Here is a 24,586-nt window from a genome sequence, read left to right as displayed (position 1 = left end):
TTTTTCTGCGAATCTGCATGAGCTCAGGGATGCAAAGGGATGTTCATACCCATTCTTTTACATTAAATGATCATTTATTTATTTATTTGGTCACATTTTACGCACGTCTGTAACTTACCTGTTTGACGCACCTGAATGCCATTTTCTGTTTGTTTGCGCTACTGGTTGCTGTGGGGGAGGTGTGCATGTGTGTGTATGTATGTGTGTGTGTGTGTGTGAGTGTGTGTTGGGAAGGAGGGGGTTGAAGCCACACCTCCCGGTACAGGAGGCGTAAAAGGAGCTATAAGGGGCTCCGGCAGCTCTGTTGACACTTACATTCTGAATCCTGGAACGCTCTGCAGCTGTCACCAAACATTACAAAACTCTATGGACAGAGAGGACAGTCGTTAACTGTTTTAAATTTTTACTTTTTTCATCTATTTGGTCATCATGGCTGTGGCTGAAGCACTGATGCCCATGACATCGTTTCCAAGTGTTCAGGCGATGGAAAGGAAACAGTTCGACAATGTAAGTAGATGATTTAAAGTTTTTAATTTGTGTTATTTTATAGATTTAGTTCTAATTGTCAGTTCACTTTAGTAGTTTGGTCTTTTTATAACTTCAAATTTTGCGTTTCAGCTGTGTAAGGTGGATGAGTGCGCACAGAGCAGCGCAGAAAACCCGCTCATCGAGGTGGAGTTCAGCATCGTTCAGTCTCCCGCTTTGCCTCCGAAAGACGACGACGAGCTGGGGAAGTTCTTGGACCTCGAGTTCATCTTGTCAAACACCATCGGCGCCGATGTTGGAAGCAACAGCAGCGACAGCGGGAACATTTCTCCCCCGCAGCAGCAGCAGTGCGCGTACTCGCTGCCGGAGTCACCGGAGAGCTGCAGCGGTGCTTCTGCGCCAGACTGTAGCGAGCTCCCTTCTGCTCACCTGTCCGCGCAGCAGAGCTACCACGGCACAGTGAGCTTCACGGGCTCGGGTCCGGTGCGCAGCCTCATGGCGGAGCTTCTCACGCCGGAGATGAACTACCCCGGTGAGGGTTCACCGGAGGGCACAGCGAAGCAGAGAGACGGGCGGGAATACACCGAGCTGCGAGCGCTGAATCCGGTCGCCATAACAGCCGCTCCCGCTCATCACCAGGTGGCCTCTTCTCCTCCACCGCTTGGATACAAAGTTAAAACCGAGCCTGTGGGTCAGTCCTGTATGATGGCTGCTGCTGGTGGGGACTTTATGGGACAGATGTATGAGAGGCAACACATGCGCGCCTCCGTACACCCTGCAGCTTTTACGCACCACCAGACTGCAGCTCCAGCTGCGCTGCCAGGTTTCATGCAGCATCCCGCACCACAGGGACGCACAGACTGCCAAATGAGCTCCCACCATCCTCATCAACACCATGTCCAACACCAGTACATGAACGCGCCCTATCAGCAGCAATACGCGCACCACCAGAATCTCTCCCAGTATCAGGGACAGTACAGCCTGCACAGAGAACCTGTCCGCGTCCACCAGCAGCATCACCCGGCCTCCATGCAGGGACTCATGCTCACTCCTCCATCGTCGCCATCATTGATGGAGTTTTACGCGCACGATGACATGGGGAGCGTGAAACAGAAGCGAGGCCGCAGGTCGTGGGCCAGAAAGCGCGCCGCGACGCACAACTGCGAGTTCCCCGGCTGCGGGAAGACCTACACCAAGAGCTCCCACCTCAAAGCTCACATGAGGACACACACAGGTAAGCACACAAGACCAAATCCAGTCAGCTGCTCACCCATTTTGATTTCACAATTTTGTGTTTTGTTTCATGCACCATAAAGCCTGGAATCTAACCAAAGTCCTTGTCTCATGTCTCTCAGGTGAGAAGCCCTACCACTGTAACTGGGAGGGCTGCGGTTGGAAGTTCGCCAGGTCAGACGAGTTGACCCGTCACTTCAGGAAACACACTGGACACCGACCCTTCCAGTGTCACCTCTGTGAGCGCGCGTTCTCGCGCAGTGACCACCTGGCTCTCCACATGAAGAGGCACATGTAGGCCAAATATATGGACATCTGTATCCAAATGCATCATGGGATCATACCCGCAGCAGCCAGGAAGAAGCACGAGTTGGTCCCTTAAATGTGGGACATCTGACCCAAACCACTGAAACAAATCGTTCCTGTAGGGACTTCAGTGTGAGTGGTGCCTTGGTAGACAGTTTAAAGCAAACTTTTACACTGAAAAAAAAAAAGTTGAGAAAACTCCTTCTAAATTTCATTTATTCTGTAAATTGCAAGGGAACTGGCTTCACTAAATGTTTGAGTTTTAAGTCCATCTAAAACTTGTAATCAACTGCAAGAATATTTGCTGACTTATAATCTTTTGTTGAGATAATTTAGTTTTCCTCTTTAGAAAAACTTGAAACTTTCAGCTTGGTGCTTAAATTTTAAATGCAAATTGAACATAATATATTATTAACCATTATTCACTTTCATGTCAATGCATTTACTCAACATTTTTTGGAATACAAGTTTTTTTGTTTCTTAACCTCAAAGATCAATTTTTTTAAAAGAGGAAACGAAAATCAGCTCAATAAACCTCTTTTTGAGTTTGAATCAGAAATGTAAATAGAGTAGCCTTAAAATGATGAGTTTTCTCAATTTTTCTTTCTTTCTTTTTTTTTTTTTTTTTTTTACAGTGTACAGTACTTAATGGTATTTGGTCCCCTGAGGCACCACTAATGTATCCCTGCAGGACTTTGTTATGCCTTTCAGAAGTCAAGTGCCTCTCCATCAGAGAATGAGCATCAACACTGGTGGTTTCTGTACATATCTGTGAATATTTGAATAAGTGTGGCTAAATTATAGTAGTTTATATTTAAGACATTTCTTCACTCTGTCTTTGAAATAAGTTATTGATTGTTAGTGAGTGCCTTAATGAAACATTTGTTTCCCAAAAGGGGGAAAAAAGACACACTGTGGGCAGGACCCAGAATGTTGTATATGTGTAAATAGTATTTTTGTAACATTGTTTACATCTTATATCTTTGATACTACTCAAATCAGGCCAAGTCAGGGTTTTTATAGACAATTTTTCATTCTATTTTCATAAGGTTGTTATCGGTCTATACAATGGATACTTATAGATTTGTTACATTCAGACCTTTTTCTTTGTTTTGTCAAGGTTTGCTTGAGCAACGTTAACAAATTCAGGTACTAAAGCCAATTTTCAGGATCCCAAACATCAAGTGTCAATCCAGCCTCACTTCACTCACTCATATGTGTGTTCCAGGGATACAACACACGTGAAAATGTTGTTTTTTTTCCTATGAATGAAGAAATCCCCTCCAACCAATGGTGTACTTGAAACAGAACTGCCACTCTGTATAATTTTTCAAGAATGCAGTTGTTTTTACGTGCTTAAGGGCTCCGAAAATAAAAGTACTTTTACAAATACACTATGTCTGTCGTTGCCTTTTTCCCTCAAACACAATTCATTTGACTATAGATCTGCTTTGAGTCTATGTGCAGGTCTGTTGGCTCTCATTTCATTATTCTGATTTCTTTTCATTCATTGTCAGCGCTGCATAGACAAAGACACAGCAGTTATACTCAAAGGCTTAGAGCTTTGCAACCCACATGTATTTACAATATAGCTGTCTACTCAAACAGAAAAAAAATGAAACTTTTTGTTTTACCTTTAAAAGGTTAGTGTCTGGGCTGCCTTAACCTTTTAAGTTGACTGAATTCAGAAAGACAAGTTGAAGTAATTTCTTAAAGATTCAAGACAAACTTTTCATCTAGCATGAGTCAAAAAAAGAAAGGGAAAGTTTATGGGAAAAGATTAGTTGAGTTCACTAAATTCCGGTATGATTTTACAATTCACAGTTGTAGCACAGTGGACATCCATCTAAAAAAAAACTTTCTAGGTTAAAATCCAAAATCTGAAATCACTAAGGTCCAGAATTTCATCATTTTATCAGAACAGTGATCTACAATCAGGAGTAAGAGGAAGGAAATATCTTTGTTTGTTTGTTTTTTAATTGTAGCATCTGTGACATCTGTACAAGCTGCTGGTGTAGTTCAAAGGCCTAGGGTCATGTGACATTAAATGATTTTTAATATTCATTGCCATAAAGTTTAAAGGCAGTGTGGGAAAGCTACATTAAAATTATAGTTTTCCAAACTGCTGCTTTACAATAAAAAGCAGTTAAACTACATGCTAACTGCTCTTAAAAATTAGCTTGTCAAACCACTTGCCAAACTACATCACAGGAAATGATCACAGTCTGCATCTGGAATCTCATTTTGTTACACGGAGGTACAACTGAACTGACGCTGAGTAAAGTGAAGGTGTGTTTGATTGAATGACGAGGAAAGACCAGTCCTCACTTAGACTCAGGAAGGCAGGATGTGTTCTGAGGAGGAACTGTTCAGATGGAGTCAGGAAAATGTTCAGATTTTGAGGGAAATTCATCGTATTCGATCGCATCTTGGTTGCAAACCACAGGTGTTTTTCATCAAATAACAGGTGATGTAACCATGGCCAGTCAACGTTGTATCATATTGTATGGCAAAAGCATGTAGTTTGTAATTAACTATCTAAACTACATGACCCAAAGTAGTTAACAGCTGAAAAAGTTTGGACTGTAGTTAAGCTACCACCAAACTACTGCAAAATGTAGTTTGATTGAACCACATGCGGTTAACACACCCCAACACAGATGACAACAGATGTTATGACAATAGGCATATTTACTGTAGGAGCCACTCACATTTTTTTATGACTGCTTATGAAAGACCGCCCTCTAGTGTTCAGTCATATAATGACACCTGCCTAATCTAACAGGCTGCGTTTACCAGAGTAAATGGATTTTGAACGCTAGTGATGCACTTTTCTGAATATTCTGAATGTTCTGAAGGGAGAAGAATCTTGTTTGATGTATAAATGCTCAAAATTAATTGTTATGTTCCAGCCATAACATGTAGTGCATGTAGATCACCAAGAATCCAAGACGCAGGCCTCCAACCTGTGGTGTTACCCTAAAAATATAGGTCATGGATGTGCATGCAAGTATAGCAAGTCATGCTTCGTTTCCTATTTACTAAGTACTCCATTTACAACTATTTACACACAAGTTTTAGCCCCAAGCTATCTCGAACCATAACTACACAAACAGAGCGCTATTGCTCAATGACACAACAAGAAAGACTGTGCTGAAAAATGACTTGACAAATTAAAACACTGGCATCTCTCCGTGGAAAACTGGGTTGAAAAGTGACAGCTGGTTGGAAGCTGCCATCTGAACCATACGTAGGTGTGTGGCCAATCATATGTAGGGTACACCTGTGTTATCACTTGAACGAATCAGGTAACACCACCTGAAGCAGCACTCAGGTGCATGCTCCGGTCTGGTGAGACAGATTACAACAATTACAAAACACAGAAACACACAACACTAGGCTGTAACAGAACTGATTCAGTTACTTTTTCCTATTTATTTATTTATTTATTTATTTATTTATTTATTTCTCATTTACATTATATACAAGAATATTAGAATTATGAATGTCATCAAAAGCAAGTGAAAGTTACACGTGTGCAGTAAAATATAAAAAAAACAGTGTGGCTCTGCAACCTGTACCATCAAAAGAACAATTTCTGGTCAAAAAAGAAAATCTGCCTGGAGTTACAACTATTAAATCCTCTAATTTCTTCAAAGATGTTAAGTTTTTGGATTTGGCTAGCATAATAAGCCTAGAGAGATTTAAACCTCTCATCAATGCTGTTATGTCTGCTTATGTAGACACTCAGAGTGCAGTGCAGTTTCCTGTGTTGTGCCGCTTTCTTTGTCATGTCTCAGTTTCTCCACTAGATGTCCTCATTGGTTCAGTTTCTTCATGTGATCTTCAGCGTTTCTTCATTAGGTTTGTTATGTGCACCTGTTTTAATTAGTAATGCTTGTCTCCTGTGTTCAGGCTGTTTAAATCTCTTTGTTGAGCCTGTTGCTTGAATTATTCCACAGTATCTCCTGCTGTTTTTTTTCTTTTCTTGGTAGAATAAAACCGAGCTGCTGTATTTTCTCCTGAAGTGAGATCAATGAAGGCTCATGCACAAAGAAAACCTCATACAAACTCATTTGAGACAAACATCTTTTGAAGTTACACATTGATTTTGAGATTTTCGTGCAGCAAACTTGAATGAAATGTTCTTTTTTCTTCCTTTCTTGGCTGACAGATGCTGATTTTTTATGAGATGTGTTAGCTGCTGTTTGAATCATAAACATCAGAATAAGAAGTGTGGGTAAGTCAACCATCTTTTGCAAATGTAGAAGGAAATTAATCAAAGGAGTGTAGTGTAGTGACACTTAACTGCCACCACCATGACCACTGGTTCCCAATCTGGGGGTCCCGACCCGCACTAGGGGTCTCCAAAGTTTCACAGGGGGTCATAAGGCCTTCTTGATTTTAAGGGAAGCAAGAAAACATTTTTTTTTAAATATTCACTCAGTAGGCCTATATTTCAGGACTCCATTAATTTCTTTGAAGAACACTAAAAGAAATAATTTTTTTTTTTTTTAGAATCGAATACATGCTATAGTCACAAAAAACACTCTTTATTGAAAAAAATAAAATACCATTCTTGCCATGGCATGAGCATGTTAGACCTAACAACAAACAAATTCTGACATATGAACAGTATGACCTAAGTTTTTATTGTTTTTTCTTCATTCACTTTGGAGGTTTCAATTCATATAAACACAGCATAACAGAATTTTAATGTACATCTCATCTATTTATTTGAGTAAACCCATAAACCTTCTGCACGTTGCTTTTCATTCACATATTGTGAAATAAAGTGAAATACCAAAAATAAGTAAATAAGTACAAAAAAATAGTAAATATATCTGTGTACTCAGGATAAGAGCCATGATAAGAGCACTGATGTGTCAACGCATTTAAACATATCACTTATTAAAATAATGAGAAAATGAAGTGAAATATTAAAATAAAACCATAACCTCCATCTACACTTCCACTGATCATAAATTTTATTCTGCACCCTCTTCACCAAACCCCCCTCCATTCCCTCACTCTGAATTAATAGACAAGATATAACATTTTAAACAAATCTCACAGGATAAGAGCTCAGTGAAGACCTGAACACAGAGTCTACACTCTCTGCTTAACAGCCTTGTCCTGCATTAGAAAAAACATCCAAAGAATTAAAATTATAAAAAAAAGAAAAGAAGAAGAAGCCTATTCAGAATGTATGATTGAAAAAACAGTTAAAGCTCATAATACGCACATATGAGAAGTTCCTAAAAATAGGAAAAAACATCTTTGATTCAATATTCATACATTCAAATGACTAATTTTACAAAAACATCTTGCAGTTAATATGTTCACTGTTTAGGATAATTGTACAGTTTATTAGTTGTTATGTGTAATTATTATACATTAAATATAATATGAAATATCTATATATCACTTAGTAAGGTGTCAACAGTTTCCAACCTTTTCCCTTATGGGTCCCCCTTATAAAACAGTATAAACAGTAAAGAAGATTTTTTTATGGCAGCCATATTGACATATATTTGTTGAGTAAACGCAGGTGTTATCAATGATACTAATTCCCATTCCATTTAGAGCAGCAGAGCCTTTCCAGTGAGCCAAGACACACAACAGCAGCACCCTGACTCTGTTTGCCCTAAATAGAACTGAGCCTTAGTAAGTATCGTGGGTAACACCTGTGTTTGCTCTGCGATTTGATGTCAAAATGGCCGCTGTGAAAGTTAGCAAAACGGCCACATAATATGACACACGCTCGAAGCATGGCCGGCGGTACTACACACAGTATGAGTTAAGTTATACCTGCAAATTTACAGCTCAGCTCAGCGGTAGCTGTCTTTTTAACCATGCACGTTTGCTTTTCTCGCCTATTTTTGGCCGATCAGTTGAGTCTGCGTGCGCTCAAACGTACAGCGCAGCGATGATGAGCCTTTTTTTCGTGGCAGACTGCAGAGCACAGGTGTTACTAATAACATTGAGGATGCCTCAGGTCTATTCAAGTGTCCCTGTAAGCCCTGACAGTGTGACAGCGAGCCTGCAGCAGCAGCATTTAAATGGAATTCAGCCGTCACTCAATTTATTATTTACTCCTGAGCCTTTCCTACTGTGACATGTCAAATTGTCCGGTGGGAAAAAAGTCCTATAATGAGCAGCAGACCTTTCTCACAGCAGCCATTTTGACATGAAATTAGAGCAAACACAGGTGTTACCAGTGATACTAATTAAGGTTGTGTGTTTATTCCTATTAGCATGGCTCATGGGAAAAAGCTCTGTTGTGTTTGAGTTATATTAATGTATGTGTTATATGAGATTGGTTTAGAAATTTCAGAAACCATTTGGTCAAAAGTGTATGAAACATACTGTTCTGCAGTTTTCATCGACTACACTGGACCGAGATTAAACTCTCAATTCACATCGTGGACAAAGTCCTCAAACTCAGTACTTGAGTCAAACTATAGATACCCCTGGTTAAATATTACTCAACTACCAGTGAAAGTTGCTCAGTCAAAATTTTACTTGAGTTAAAGTATTAGAATACTTGTTTTTAAAAAATACTTCATTCAACAATACATGCTTTCAAAAACACTTAAGTATTCAGAAGTACTCTCGTTTTCGTGATGCATTTACAGAACCTTGTAACTCTCTGAAACCACCTAATGATGCACTGACTTGCTTGTAGAACCACTCTGCTACACAAAGTCTATAGAAACAAAGAACTCAAAAACAAAAAGGACAGCTGTTGTCATTTTCTGATGTAACTGTATTAAAATCACTGCATAAAATTAGATTGAAGTCAACTGTAAGGAGTTCTCCAAGTCTGTTAAATAACTGAGATTTCTTTCTGTCTTCAGAGGCAGGAAATACATTAATTATCTGATATTTGTCACTCCGATAAATACAATCCAACATTAAAAGCCTACCTGGAATTATTTCTTTTTTTTAATTATAATAACATCTGAAGATTTTAATTTTGTCTTGCCGTCACCATTTCCGAGTTTTGTTTGAATGATAGAGGGAGAGCTTGCTTGTTCTTGTTACAGAGCATCTCTGGATGATGTATTTTCACTTTTACATCAGTCACAGGTGAGAGCGAGTACTGTGATTGGTTTCCTTCTGTGAGGAACACAGCGTGCGGCCAACTGCATTTTAGAAAAGCAGAAACAGCAACAGCTGACTTCAAAGCTGTGCTTAGACTAAAAGTAATGAGTAACGACAACCATACAGGTACAGTACTCAAATAAATGTACTTTATTACTGTCCACCACTGTCTTCATCCAATGCAGACCCCATGTTACCTTGCGAGGCAGCTGGATTCACAAGATCACGTGAGAATCCATCTTGCCAGGCTTCAAGTTATCCATTTGTGTCCGCACCAAAAGCAGTAGAGCCAATCAGAGTTCCAGGAGGGACTATTGGCTGCTACGGACATAGTTTTAGGTGTGATAACAGTTAATACTGCAATAGCATCAATTTGTTATCAGATCTGGAGAGTATTTCTTCACTGAAAGAAGAGTGAAGAACATCACTGAAGGCTTTTCTCAATGGAGAAGATGTTTTTTTCTTGACCTGCTTCAGCAAGAGTTTAATCTGATTGGTTGAAGTTAGCCCATGTTAGACATGATAGACAGATGGTTCGTCCAATCACCTGCCAAGTGTTTTTTTTAAAGTGCCTGCCCTTTTCAAAACGATGTCTAAGGACAACGTCCAGTGTAATTTTTGCATGTGTACCATAATTTTAACAACTGTACGATATACGATGAGCAATTCCAAAAAAAGTTTGAATCATAAACCTGCAACAAAACCTTGTTTGAGAGCGACCAATCACATCAGCATTGCACTGATCGAGCAGCTGGCGGAGCAGTGACGCAGTCTGGGGCTTTTATTTTGATGGGTAAAAACAAAGAGTGCGAGTGTTTGATGCGCTGCGATTGATTCTGTGTAACTGATAACTTTATGGATGAGGAGTCTTTGGTGTAGATGTAGGAATATCAGAAACAAACCACTGGAAAGTTTACATGCTCTTGGGTTCACATTTTGCTGCTTCCCTGTACTGTTTCAGACCCCTTACAACTTATATATTTATTGTTTATTGTCCTTCTTATTATATATACATTTGTTGACCTATCTTCTTTGCATACCCTCTGAATGTTATCATGGGTGTGGGGTGGGAGGATTTCTATCAATCAAAATGTGTTTAAATAGTGAATTGTCAAAGTTGTATTGACAAAAATTCAGAAATAAACTTAATGTGTAATATCTTTATCAAAAGACATGCTTTGGAATAATTTATATCAGGACCTTGTGTGGTAGTAAAGACAGCATCGATCAGTGACTTGTGATACAGGCGCTGCTGTCAGCCACACAGAGACAGTATAACATCACAGTGAGACGTGGGGTTCATTTATAGTGGAGGCTGACAGATCTGCACTTCACTGCATGTATCTTGTTGAGCAGGAGAGAAAAAAACTGCATGAAATTAAATCACAAAAGAGGCAATAAAAGTAAAAACATGGATGGAAGTAATGATTCAAATATGTATTATGTAGGGATGTTAATAATTAATGATTCATCATTGAGAATTTAACCTATTCAAAATGTAATAATAGATAGAATAAACAGTAGTTGTGCCTCATTTGACTTTGTTTTGTCAAGTAGAACCATTTGTTGAATATGGAAACTTAATATAAGAGCTAGAAATTAGATTAAAAAAAAAACATGTTTTGTATCTTATTAATTATCATGATTAGTGAGTGCACAAAATTTGCAACCCTGGTTTTGAGTAATTTAGACTGAAGATTTGGGGAAACCTCTTTGATTGAATGCCTGCTGGTAATGTGTTACACATCAATGGTTACAAACTAACTAATACTTTGTACTTCTACTTAGGTATTTTTACTTGTAATTGAGTAATATTTTAGCAATGTAATTAAGATTTTCATTACTCTTTCCACCATGAAAAGTAAAAAGTTTAAAGTAGAAACACAGAATAATACGATAAAGTAGAAAATTGCCAGTTTAAAAACATAACATACAGGAATTAAACTGACAGTCATGGACTTGGGGTCATCACTTTCTTTTCCAAAAGTATAAAATGTCAGGAAAAAGTGAAATCTCAGGTGGAACTAATAATAGTAGGAACACTGAAGCTCTCGACAAGAAGGGCCAGAACAGGCTGTACTCTCTGAGGAGGTCCTTCAACATCTGCTGGACAAAGCTGAGGATCTTCTTATGAGTGTGTGATGGCCAGAGCTGCTCCGTGCAATCAGACGCCAACGGACTCAACAAGCTGATCCCCAAGGCCAGCGACACTGTGCGGGTGGAGGTGCGTCATCTTGGTTCTTGGTCTCCCACATGAGAGGTAGAGGTAGAGGAGTGTATTCACTGTGCCGACGTGGTTCACGTGTCGGTGCAGTGAGTCTTGAGTGCCACAGGGGGTCACTCCTGCCTGTGGCACTCAAACTTTTCATCTCATCCCCTGGGAGTGTTAGAATCAGCTCTGAATTGACTGACTCCTGCACTCATTTTAGCATTGGCTACAGCTATAACACATATTTTATTCACTAAATATATTTTCATCTGTGCAACACTGACTTAATATCACAGTGATTTTGTGCAATAACTCAACTGTGATATACTCTGTGCATTAATACTGCATTTATATTACACATTTCAACTAATATTCTTATTTTTACTACTCTTGCATTTTAACACATTTATAAATTCTATTTCTGTTTCTACTTTTATTTTTATCTATTCTATTGTCAGTCTCAAAATCTTTTCGTTTTGGTACATAAGTAAAAAAAAATCTAAGCAGCATTGGACGTTCCTTGCACAGACACATGCACTGAGGTTGTTATGATGAATTTTGAAGGAGGAATTTGTTTTTCAAAATAAATCGCCAAAAACTGACCACAAAATTCAGAATGTCTGACTTCCTGTTGTGTTTAGGTGATGGGTCCAAGAGTCTTTTTTGTGTTAAAGAGGGCGTGGCAGTTCGTATGCTATATCGGCCAAAATTTTTCACCACGACTAATGTCTGTGCCAAGTTTCATTGACCATCGAGCGTGTTTAGCCCCTCAAACATGAGACTGAAGAGGACGAAAATAAAAAGAAGAAATAAAATGATAATCTGAGCAAATCCAATAGGGTTCTCTCACTGTAGTAGATGTGACTTGCTGTGTCAGTTGTTTTCCTACATATGTTGTTGTTATATTCAGTGTTGAGCATGTTCACACACCAATTTTTCACAATTTTTTACACGTCTGTTCATATTCTCATGCTCTCTCTCTCTGCAGCGATCACACTTTTTGTAATGGATACTATGACGCAATAATTTAGTCGAAGGTTCTTTTCATGAAACTTTTCTGTCCCCAGCCATTAAGTGTATTTCCTGCCCATTTCTTTCTTCTGTGTAGGCTGAAACATGGTCTTTCTGAGCGTAACTGCAGCATTTTGTCATTTTAACCAAGATAAAAACATTATTTTCTAGGGTGAGACTTAGGGGAGTCAGTTGATGGAACTAACAGCTAGTGGAGCCAAATCCTCGCCCTGAAGTGATCTAAATTATGTCCCTAATTTAAATGCATTTTTCATACAGTGAAATAAATGACGACAAATAATTTTTAATTGGAGCACGGGGGTTTGAAAAATCAAGCAGGCTGGCACACATTCACCTCCTCATCCAGTCTCCTCATCTGTTGCTGGAAACATTGACATCCTTTGGAGAAATTCCAAATTAAATTTCTAACTGAGTGTACTGGAGCCTTCAGTCCTTATCTATGATTCTGTTCACAAATCTGCAGACAAGGATCAGACTTATCTTGTGAGCAACGGGTACAGACTAGCAATCAGGAAAAACAGTTTAATGTTTCTATCTTGATTTGAAATACTGGTAATATGAAGAAAGAATGAAAGTGTTTCTGAAAGTGGATTTTGCAGCTTCCAGACTGTTTGAAGAAGAAGAAGTAGGACTAATAAGAAGAAGTAACCAGCAGCTGGTATTACTCAGTGTACAAACACAAAGCAGTTGCCGAGTAAATGATCACACTTCAGCAATTTCCTCTTTCATAATGATGGCTGGGCTTTTTAAAAGCTCGATCACGAGCCTGTGCCACCACGTACTGGACCACTGCGGACAATTTCTGTTCTCCACACACTGTTCTTCACATTCTCACATCTGCATCTGTGTGACTTTGATGCTGAACCACACTGATGGCCTCTGTGTTGTCACCAGTGTGACCGCTCATCTGCACATGTGATAACTGAGAGAAAGGCTTGTGTAAAGAGAGATGCCGCTTCTTCACTGAGGATGTCCTAACCTGCTCCGTGCATCGGCAAAAACAACCTGAGTGATGTGTTGCTTGTTTGAAACACAGCTCATCCTGGTTCTGTTCTTGCAAAGGTTTGAGCATTTGCTCCAACTCCGACCTGTTTTTATTGGTCAAAAATTGGTGCTGACGTCTTTGACATATCTGCTTCCTCTGCAGCAGAGATGGAAGATTCAACTCTTTGTACCGACTCCAGTTTGCATGAGTCACCTACTGAAGAGGGTTAATTTTTGGAGTCACAGAGTCAGTCACACACAGCTTGATGAATCCCACACCGGCCTCTGCTATCTTGAGTGGGATTAAATAATTTAAATGTTCCAGGCTTTTCAAATGTTATCGGATTTAATGGACCAAATTCTGATAGTGAAATGAGTCATTTCACGGGGGTTGTGACGCTCATTCATGAAGAGCGGCACAGAACTTGTGGCAGAGTGAGTGAGTCAGACCTTCAGCTCAGGGATGGGAGAGCGAGTGCTGAGTTGGAAGCGCCAAAGTAGTTACTTCTCTCACAGAGCTGGTTAATGCTGTAAATAACTCCACTATTACAGTTAATATAGGAGTTGCACAATAGTGTGGGTGACTCATGGTCTCTCCACATGTTCACAGTAGTTATTAGCAGGTTGGAGGGTCAAGTCAGTGAATGAGTTAGCATAGATGTGGACTTGTGACTCTCAAGTTAGTAAAAAAAAAAAAGTTGTTTCAAACAATTAATTCATGACACATCTCTAACCTCCAGACAACAGTCAACATGTATAACACAAAACAAATTTATGAGGTTAAGACGCAGCACATCTCTTATGATCCACACTATTTTAATAAGGATATTCTTAAAAAAGGACAAGGTTTGGAGGGAAACATGGGAGCTGCTGGGAGTCACAAATTGTAACAATAAATCATTCAAGCTTGAGAAATAATTAAAACTGTTTGCTGCATTAGTTTTGACTAAACAAATTGGACACTTACTCATTTGTAGAGGGAAAAATCAGAAAGTCGTATTCCCTCCTTGTGCTGCAACATTGCTCGTAGTGCATCTGGACAATTTTTCACGCTCCATCCATTAGAGTCTGCTCACTGTTTGTTAGGAAGATGTGCTAAAAAGAGAACTTGAGGGAAAGTTCAAAACTCTCCTGCCCTCTCAGCTCCACACAGATGGCCAATCATGGCGTGTAGACAGTAAAACCATGTATCAGAGAGGTTATCTCTATTTAATGTCATTTTAAGTCTATTATTATATAACTAACAATATTTTGCATAGAGCATATTTTTAAAAAATGCAGATAATGCACTCTGCTTTGTGATGATCTCCAGAGAAGTAAAGGGTTTCTATATCAATCACATGTTCTTTCAGCTTTTGTCCTTTTCAGTCAGTGCTTGTATATTTTGTTAATGAACACTGCACACAAGTTGTAGCAGTTGCAAGGTTTGTGATTGACCAGTGAGCAACAACCCAGTCTCTTCAATCTGCATGCAAATAACATGACTTTATACTTTCAGACTTTGTGTATTGAATACGCCAAAGTTCAGTTTTGCATGAAGGTGATATGCCAGTCCTTCCTGTGAACTTCTGTGGAGAGTAGGTGCACCCAAATACTAGGTATGAAAATATCAAGTGACATAGGATAAAGAGCACAAAGTCTGCATAGGTTAGATTTTGAGGATGATGACTGGGTCAAACAAATACGGGGCTTATATCCAGACGAAGTGCCCTGTGTCAAATATCCGTAAGTTAACTGACTGTCATGTACATCATGTGACATAATCCAGAAGTTCTCAAACTTCTTTATGTCTTTGACATAAAGAAGTTTGAGAACTTCTAATTTGCATCTACCCTACAGTAGATGCAAATTAGACCACAGACCCCCAGTTTGAGAAGATTTGGTCTTGAGGAATCCCCTTTGAATACTTTTCGTTTTTAGGTTTGAAGATGATAAAGTCTTCATAGTCAATCAATATCACTAATCAGTCAAAACACCCAACCCTATTTCTTCCCTTCTTGTTCCAACACCTAAAGAATGTGATAAAAGTTTAAAAATTCTAGTGCTCCTTTTAATGGGGACCCCCTAAAAAACACACAAGGACCCCTTTTGGGCCCCGGACCACAGTTTGAAAACCAGTTAACGTACTAATTTTAACCCAAACAATGATCCTTTACCTAAACCTAACACAAGCTGTGACTGCTTTACAATGTTTATTATGTTACCATGACAACAAAGGTCATGTGATTATGGATCTACTTTCCACAGAAGTTAATGGGAAGCTTTAGTGTATCACAAACTTGGACTTTGGTGTGTGCACTCCTGTCAGAAGGCGGGTAAGGTTCCCAAATTCTTCTAAATGTTCCTGGGTTCCCAGAACTGTTCCTGATTTGGAGGAGTGCTTTAAATTTCTGGTACATGTGAATGTGCTTCTCCATACGTACAGTATATTGAATTACATGACCTGAACAAGTGTACCCTCCCTTTCCCAAAAGGATGCTGGGAAACACTCCAGCACTCAACTGGATTTTCACTTTACAGGAAGCTTGGACTGGGGGTAAAAACACAAACAGCAAATCCAGTTGTCCTTGACTTAGTCATTCTTGATATTGTGCTAGCTGGCTGACCAAAAATTCTCACTTGACGTAATAATAACTCTCTGAGGCGTCATTTCAAGACACTGGACTTACATACAATATCTGTTAAATATGAATTATCACCTTAAAGATGGACCGAGTGATAAACAGTAAAATATTGTGAGAAGAAGAGAGCATGAGTTCTTTGCACTGTCAACGTACAAAAAACATTTTGTAACGTGACCCACATGTTACTAGTTCATCTTTAGTGGGAGTGATAGATTAGTATTCGTGTGTGTGTGTGTGTGTGTGTGTGTGCATGTGTGTGTCGTCAAGGAGGCAGAGCTATGTGTGCCCCTGCAGCCTTGTTTACCTAACCCAAGGGATTCTGGGTTCTGTCAACTGTCACTGGGTCAGGAGTCAAACTCCACACTCTGTGTTTGTGGGCAGAAAGCAGGACAATCGTCATCTTAATAAAATGATTGAACTCACAGTGACGCTTTGCCTCCAATTAAAACATCAGTAGACTTAAAAATACGTCAGACATATGGATCATATATACAAATCCTGGCAGGAAACGTGTATGAAGATTGAGGGGGCTTTCTCTCAGTCATGCCACTCCCTAAACACTCAAAGATTACTCCTTTAGGTCATAGAAAGGGCACGGGAAAACTTCTGTTGTTACTACAGTGGATATGTTAAGTGACTTTTAGACCTTGCGGTCATAAATCTCTTCTGTAGATCACTAAAAAATGCCTGAAAATGATTTTAGGTCCTGCATTAGCTTTTCATAATGATTATAAAAGTCAGAAAAGAAATGTATCCCCACTAGGGCTGCAAATTGTAAGCACTTTCCTTGATCAATCAATGGTAACAATTAAAATTCAGTTAATTGATTAATAATACAGATATAAAGGACTACATATTAAACACGTATAAGTGAATATCAAATAACATGTGAAGCATGCATGATAATTGATTAATTATTTTTCTTGTGTTGGATCTCTGATGCAAAATTAAAACTGTGGCAACGAGTTAGCCTGTATAATTTATAGCAGTCATTTCCAAAGACTGGGTCATGACCCGGGCCATTTCTTGCAATATGTGGCTACGCAGTTACGTGGGGCCTCAAAAGCTACCAGTGGGCCCCGAGCAGGTTAATGTAAGCCCAGAGATCAGTGGGTAAGCTCTGTCACCACGTGACATGTGGGAATGCCAGCAGCTGTTGCCATCATTTTTTGTAGTCTAAGATAAGTCCTAATCATCATCCTTCAAGGGCCCTTGACATCTGAGACACAGGTTGCTTCCGCTGGTTTCTGTTGCTCATTGCCACACCATGTTCATTCATAGTCAGTCAGCAGGTCTGGAACTGATGGACAAGGAAGTCTCCAGAATGTCCGAGATTATCTGGTCTTTTGCTCTATAGCAATGTCCAGCAAAGTGGACTCATCTTTGTGCCACAACAGCTAAGATGGGAGGGATGCCATCTGAGCTTTTGAGGGATGGTTCTTCTATGAGAGGTTCTGGACAGGCATGAGAAGAACGAGGACCTTTAGTCTTTGTCCATGTTTCAGGATATTTTCCACACAGGCTTTGAAAAAGTTGGTCTTGGTGACTCTTGAGACATCTGACTGGTGTACTGAATGCAGCTTATTACAAGCACTCCAAGCCTGTCCTTTCTGTGTCAGGAAGTCTTTTCTGCTGCTGACTACATATGACCCTCGGTATTTGAAGTTGTTGATCTTCCTTGATGTCAGTGCTGCTCATGGAGCAGATGGATGGATGGATGATCCAGCCCTTTGTTCAGAATCAGGCCTTCTGTCTTCAGAGCATTTAGCATTAGACCCATTTAGGTTACTAAGATGAATAACCCAAATTAGTTAAGTTGGAAAATTATCCTTAGACAGAAGAGATGCTGGGTGTGTTATATATGTATGTGTGTGTGTGTGTGTGTGTGTGTGTTTTGGCAGCAACCAGCAGACTGTGCTCTGAAAACATTTTGAATATATTTTCATTTGGTGGATTTGGAAACTTTTCTGACCTTTTCTCATTTTATGCAGTTTAGAAATAGTATGAATATTTATGCTGAGAACAAATTTGTTCCTCATAATTAAATAAACATTTAAAGGAAAATTCAGCATCTGTGTCATTTATGGACATATGGCAGATGTAAAAATGCAAATTCTGTCCTTCTGTCCCATCAAGTCTCTTGATGCAGGGGAGCCCAAAATGTTTCCAATGTATTTGCATCTTCTGTAGGTTAAATTGCAATGGATCAACTTAAAATGCTTGATTTGAATTTGAGAATAAAAATGAGTGAAGAGAGTTTTTCACAGTTCTGGCCTCTTTTCCTGTTAAAGCCATCAGACTGATGCATTTACATTTTAAATGCATACCCCAGACCACCTCAGAGGATTTGGGATTCCACCACCAAATAAATAAAATATTTTTTTTTAAAGTGCGTCCCCTGAATTACAGTTTAATAAACACTGGTTTATAGAATTAAGTACAGTAGCAGTTGAAGAACCAGATCCTTCAGGAACCACTTGTGACTGATAGTCCAGCATCACTGATCAAACATGGGTTCAATACATGTTCAGCTGTCTATGTCTTACTCAGGGCTTGTGTTATATTTGTGACATACGCTGTGGCTAATTTACCATTTCCTCAAACTGTCAAAAGTAAATACCTCGTGGAACATAACAACCCTCTGCTCATGTTGCAGCCGGGGTTGATAAAAGGCATCCAGGCAAAAGTAGGACACCACAAACCAAAATCTAAATCAACAAAGGCAGGTGAGAGGAAGTGAAGTGGAGACACCACTCATATTGTAAATCTGGTGTGAACGAATGACAGAATAAGAAGCCAAATTGAGGAGGCCTTACAGTGTCTTAAAAGTATATTGATTCAGACTGGATAAAGATGTTGTTTCTGCTGTCAGGAGGAGCTCAGTCTTTCTTGTATTTCTGGGCACCATCAATGATTCTGCGATGCAGGAACATCACTGCTTGGCACTGAGAACTGAAGGGATTGTCAAATTTAGAGAGGAGCTCAGATTTCATCAAAGAGAATAGCATCTACCAGCATTAACTCATCAACTGAAAATATTGAGTTTGGAGACAAGTGTGAAGTCTGCAAGACTGGATATATTTATACAATACAAAGTCAGTTTACTGGCTCAGATTCAGGATGTGGAACACGTCATCCAAAGATCACAGGGTTGGCTCTTCAGTCCCCTCCTATTCCTGTCTACATGTCTAAGTGTCCTTTGGCAAGACACTTAACACCGAATTGGTCCTGATGGTCACCCAGCACCCTGTGTGATGTTTCTCTGCTAATACTTAACTTTCTACGAAAAAAAAATTGAGAAAACTTTTCTCATAGAATTTATCTTTGTAATAAGACCAGTATGTTAAGTATGCTAGTGTCGTGACAAAAAAGCTCAGAAAAATAGGCCAGTAAGGTCTGGGCTTAGAGCCACAGCACCCTAAAAACCTCAATAAAAAACCACTGTTATCACTTGTATATTTTCAAAGTTCAAAACCATCAAAAAGAAGAATCAGGCAAAGTCGGGAAAAATCACTGGAGGAGCAACAAAGTTCTGCCACACAAAGTTTATTGATCTCTCTAGGTAGAAAAATCAACAAGTTTGAGTCAAACCCAGGTTTAGACTGAAGAAAGAGGTGCAAAACACCCTGTTATATACTATTTGGGAGGCTCTAGGAGCCTCCTCCCACTTTAAACATTTTGGCTTACGATCAAACATAATTGTGTATTACACTTTACCTTATGGGATCATAATGTCATTCATTTTCTCACAAATTGCTGCCTCCCTTAGGTTTGCATGCATTAATCTTATATTTTTTAAAAATAGTTAAATGATAATACAGGTTAATGCATTACATGAAAAGAACAACTGAACTGATTAAATGACATCATACAAGTTAGTGTATCACATGATAAGAACAGCTGGTCTGATATCTTATCTGTGTGGTAAACACCAGGTGCACCTTCAAGGTCCTTAGCCTCATTAACATTCTGGATGGGCATCATGATCTACCTTAAAAGGGAATGTTGCCCTGGATGGAATAAGCCTGGTGCACAAACTACAGTTGATGCCCTGGATGGAATAAGCCTGGTGCACAAACTACAGTTGATGGAATGAGTCTGGTGCATGAAATTATACCACTACACTAGTACACCAATGTCTCAAAATTACTCAGAATTGGAACAAACCATGTCCTACCAAAAAATAAATAAATAATGTATGTGATTTATGTTTTGGTTTCCTTTAATTTTTTAAAATTTCTAAATTTCCCCAGTGTCAGAAAACACATTTGTCCATGACAAAAATCTTCAAAATACCTCCAAAATCTAAAACTAACAATACCTGCTGGTAACATAGGGGTAAAATGTGCTATTATAATCATTTCTATATTAATTTTCAATGAAAATGGTGGCACTTTAAAGTTGTGTCCCAGATTACCATAAACTCAGACTGTCAGGTTTTTATAAGAAAATGATTTAATCAGGCACAAAAAATCTTTAGCTATATCCTAAGCTCCCTTTACTCACTTCCTGTTTTAAAAAGAAAGTAGTTCCTACATGAAAACTGCCCACACCAAGGTCTGTGGATTATCTTGAGTAACCGGGTCATGGTTTTTGGAAAGAGACACTGATTTTGAATCTTTCAAAACATTTTTTTTTAGTGCTTTGACCACCACATGCGAGTTCCATTTATTCCCATTATACTGGAGGGAACGTAGGCATATCTATGGCCAAAACTCTGCAACTCACACCAAAAAAATCTAGATGGATAAACAGCACTACAGACAGATTTATTTTTCAGTAGGACAGAGACAAAAGTTGTCATCATGCTGACAAAAATACACTTTCATGTGTCGTTGTAAAGTGCATGGACCAACGACGTGCTATATAATTTAACTTGACAAATTTATCAGGTTTGCTTGCCCTTAACTTTACCTTTTGGTTTAGTCTAATTACTCTCATCAACCTCATTTTCAGCAGCAGAAACTTCTCCTGTTGTCTTCTACAAACAGGCCGACAAAGTTAGCAAGTAGCTGGTGAACACGGTGGAGCATTCAGCTGATAAAGATGATTTTTCTCAGGAATTGGTGCTGTGTGTGGAAGCTGCCCACATCAGTCAAGCCACAGTGTTCAACTGTGGTTCCTCTTGTGAAGTAAATTTGTTGATATGAAATATTGATACCTAATAATAGGTTCTGTTCCATTTGGTGTAGCAGAGCTTTCATGTTTCTCATGTGTTTGATGATTTACATAACTTTTGATGCACTGTGTGCCCTTGAAAACTCTTATCTTTTTTATCTGTGAAAATGCCACCTGTTCTCTTTTCTGACGTTCAGTTATGTAACAACTATCTTCCCATACTGTTACACAAATATTTCCAGCCAAGTGCAGCTGCATACTGATGATAACCATGAAACAAATGAAATAAATGACAGTTAAACTTAAGTGGGATGAAGGGACAAGCATGATGACACATGGAACGGAAAACCCTCGGTTTTCTAAAACCTCAGAAAGTTTCAAGGCTGTAGTACCCACACAAGTTTCAAACACCTTGTTGCAGAAAATGCGCACAACATGACTTTTGAGCACGTTAACTTCTTAATATTTCCTGTGCCTTTGCCTCTACGTGCACTTTCCTTTTAGATACATGCATCTGGATTATGTAGGCCTATTTGTTTGGGGGGGGTTTGTTTTTAAACTGTAACACTTTGGGATTATCCCCTTTAGTAAAACATATTTGAAGAAATACAAAAATAAAATGCATGTTTCATAGAAATAAAATTTGTTGTGTGTTCTTAGTATGAATGCCTCAAATCTTTCTTTTTTTGTTGCCATTATCTTTTCAGCAAATCATCATTTGAATGTCTTTTTACATCTTTTTACAAGAAGCATCCAGATCATTTACCTAAGTAAAAGTAGCAATACATTATAAATTGTAAATAAGGTTTATCTGTCACATACACAGCTATACAAGTACACCATATATAGTGGAACACATTCTCTGCATTCAACCCATCCTAAATGTTAAGAGGAGTGAGCAGGTAACTGTGCAGTGTCTACAGACCAACTCCAGTTCTAACCCAGCACTTTGGTCAGGGACACTGACAGGAAAATCCTACCTAGTATACATAATGATGCAAAAACATCCCATTACAAACAACTGCAATGCCTTTATGCTCAATATTCTACTTCCTATGAACAAAATGTACGGTAACCAGTGTGTAGAATTTAATGCAGGGGTTTAATGTGGCTCTTTTGCCACTCTCCAGTGACTTCCTGCTGTTTTGACAAAAAGTTAAATGGAAATGAATGACGGTTCTTTCTTGCTAACATTGTAATTTTAATGCATCATTGTTAGAGGCCTAAAGTGATTCTGACATTCTCCATTTATAAAAATGTGTAGCTATATGCAGAATGAAAAAAAAAGTCTTAATCTGAAATTAAAATGTGCGTCATAGCCTATATCTATGGCTCTGCACGCTTTCCTCTAAGTTTTACTGGTGGCTGGTCTGAAGTCGTCCTAGACTAGTATAGAAGCCAAATTAAAAATAAATAAATAAAGTCTCATAAAAATTCTGATGTCTCCAGACAGATTTCCTTTTTTCCTTTTCCATCTGAAGAATGGCTCCTTGGATAGTAAAGGGTGCTTGATCCCTGATTTGGTGGAATCTGGCGGTAAGCTTCCAGGTTAATGCAAAGTGTTTGTTTTGTGTGGACTTCTGTGGAAACATGGCAGCTGGAAGAGGACCAGAGCCCTTAACGGCTCATTTTAAGGTCGCAGAAACACAATTGCTCCATGGAAAAATAACCAACCAATTATAGCTGACATTATTAGATTGTTCATACTGATTTTGACTACATAATGACTACTGCAGCATTTTAATGATGCAGCTGATCTGGGTGAAGCTAGTTCTAACTGCTTTGTATACTTTTAAGTAGCATAGGTAGTGGTTTCCAACCTAGACATGGGCCCCTTTCAAGGGTCACAAGTTAAATCTGACAACTTAAAGGCATCTAAAACATGACAAGGGGCCCTAACTAGATGCTACATCATATGTGTTGGAGCTATTATCTGTTCTGTCTGCAACTAATCTTGCACACGACTGGAACCATCAGCCTGACAAATTTTGTAAATATTTATAACTGTGCGCTCAAGCACCTCTTGTGGTTGCGGTGATTCACAATTTTTGAAAAACCTACTTTACTGACTGCTTTGATTTATGCAGACTTCACTCACCTTAACCAGCCAGTAGAGATCATAACTCATCAACAACTGCTAGGATAAAAACAAGGCTTACCCAGTCTGTTGCAAGATGCATTTTGGGCTTTGTTGTAGTTAAAACACTGACTTCCTTAGAAACGTTTTTGATTCATCTTAAACAGGAGCTTAAATCCATACCTGATATGATCCACTAGACATGACACAAGAGGTATAAATGACCATCTCTTCACTGTACCTCATCAGCCACTGCTGTACGTTGCTGCTTTATGTTTATTTGGTTGCCATATTGGAGCTGTCAAGGTCCACTACAAAAGAAATAAGAGAAGTAGACTTCTCTACAAAAGCAAACACATGATTCTGAACTGATTCTCATGAAATCTGGTTATAAACCTGAAAAATTCAACATGATAGTGGTTAGTTGTTAAAATTAAATCCAATTACTATATATAATATAATATTAAACATCTGAATAGCAGCAGCTTCCACTGGGACATGCAGGCTCAGACCTGTGAACTGGCAACATCAAGTTTCATTTATTCAGAATTTCAGTTTTTGTAAATTTCTCCAAAAATGTACTTTTCTATATGTATTATATTGTTGTAAAGCTGCCTGGTTGATTTTAATGTTCTAAATGAATAAAATGTTCTAAATAAATTACATTATTTAGATTGAGAAGTTTGGATTTATTGTCCCATTTACTGTGAAGTTTATACATTAGGTGAACCCCGAACATTTACCATTAGACTATTCTGTACATCTTAAAGAAAAGTGAGACTGCTCTATACAAAAACACTTAAAAAAACTGCATGCATGTAGATAAGAAAATTTACACCACACTATACCACAGTTTTATACACTATAATCAGGCCCACACAGAATCTGTGCCCACAGAATTCCACAGACGCCTTTGCAAATTTTCCTCATATTTAATAGAAATAGATATTACTTGCAAAACGCAGGATGTTATTAAACACCTTAATGCATTTGCTTGTGTGTATGTGTGAAGTTGTCACTGTTGGGAGGCGAATGATTAATGGTTAGGGAAATTAATTCTAGTCTGTCTGCTCTACGTTGACCTTGCATTTTAGTGACCATGTGTCCTACATTTTATGCTGGTTGACTTTTCCAACAAATGTTCGCACTTTGTTTTCAGTTTTTGCTGATTAGAAAAGCTCATCAAATGTAAAGGTTCTAATAAAATCTACTAAATATTTCCTTTCAGCCCTGTGTGAGGTGATTATAGCTTTATTTTAGGTAGTTTTAATGTACTGTGGGGTTATGTTTGCCCCCTAATAATCTTTTTCATTTTAAATGAATAATGTCTATCACATTATGAACAAAAGGAAAAAAAAACATTCAGCAGAATTCTGCAGATTTTCATTCTGGATCACAGCTGAAAACTGA

The 24,586-nt window shown here is 38.7% G+C and overlaps 1 protein-coding gene across 1 annotated transcript; it reads left to right on the top strand.

The window, feature by feature from the left end:
- The first annotated feature begins 276 nt into the window (after window positions 1-276).
- klf17 (Kruppel like factor 17) lies at window positions 277-2,248 on the top strand. The gene is made up of 3 exons (XM_084731953.1): window positions 277-507; window positions 619-1,720; window positions 1,842-2,248. The coding sequence occupies exons 1-3, from the start codon at window positions 430-432 to the stop codon at window positions 2,015-2,017; spliced, it is 1,356 nt and encodes a 451-aa protein (XP_084588079.1). The 5' UTR covers window positions 277-429; the 3' UTR covers window positions 2,018-2,248.
- Window positions 2,249-24,586: the final 22,338 nt, after the last annotated feature.

The sequence above is a fragment of the Lutjanus erythropterus genome, chromosome 12 (assembly GCF_056507025.1).
Source record: "Lutjanus erythropterus isolate fLutEry1 chromosome 12, fLutEry1.hap2, whole genome shotgun sequence".
In the NCBI taxonomy this organism is placed as follows: domain Eukaryota; kingdom Metazoa; phylum Chordata; class Actinopteri; order Lutjaniformes; family Lutjanidae; genus Lutjanus; species Lutjanus erythropterus.
This window is presented reverse-complemented; position numbering and strand designations above follow the sequence as displayed.

What these genes read in the sequence shown, in the direction of transcription:
- klf17 (XM_084731953.1), top strand. Translation starts at nt 430, where the DNA reads ATGGCTGTGGCTGAAGCACTGATGCCCATGACATCGTTTCCAAGTGTT. An exon ending in AAAGGAAACAGTTCGACAAT is followed by an intron (nt 508 to 618) that starts GTAAGTAGATGA and finishes TTTGCGTTTCAG; the next exon opens with CTGTGTAAGGTGGATGAGTG. An exon ending in TCACATGAGGACACACACAG is followed by an intron (nt 1,721 to 1,841) that starts GTAAGCACACAA and finishes CATGTCTCTCAG; the next exon opens with GTGAGAAGCCCTACCACTGT.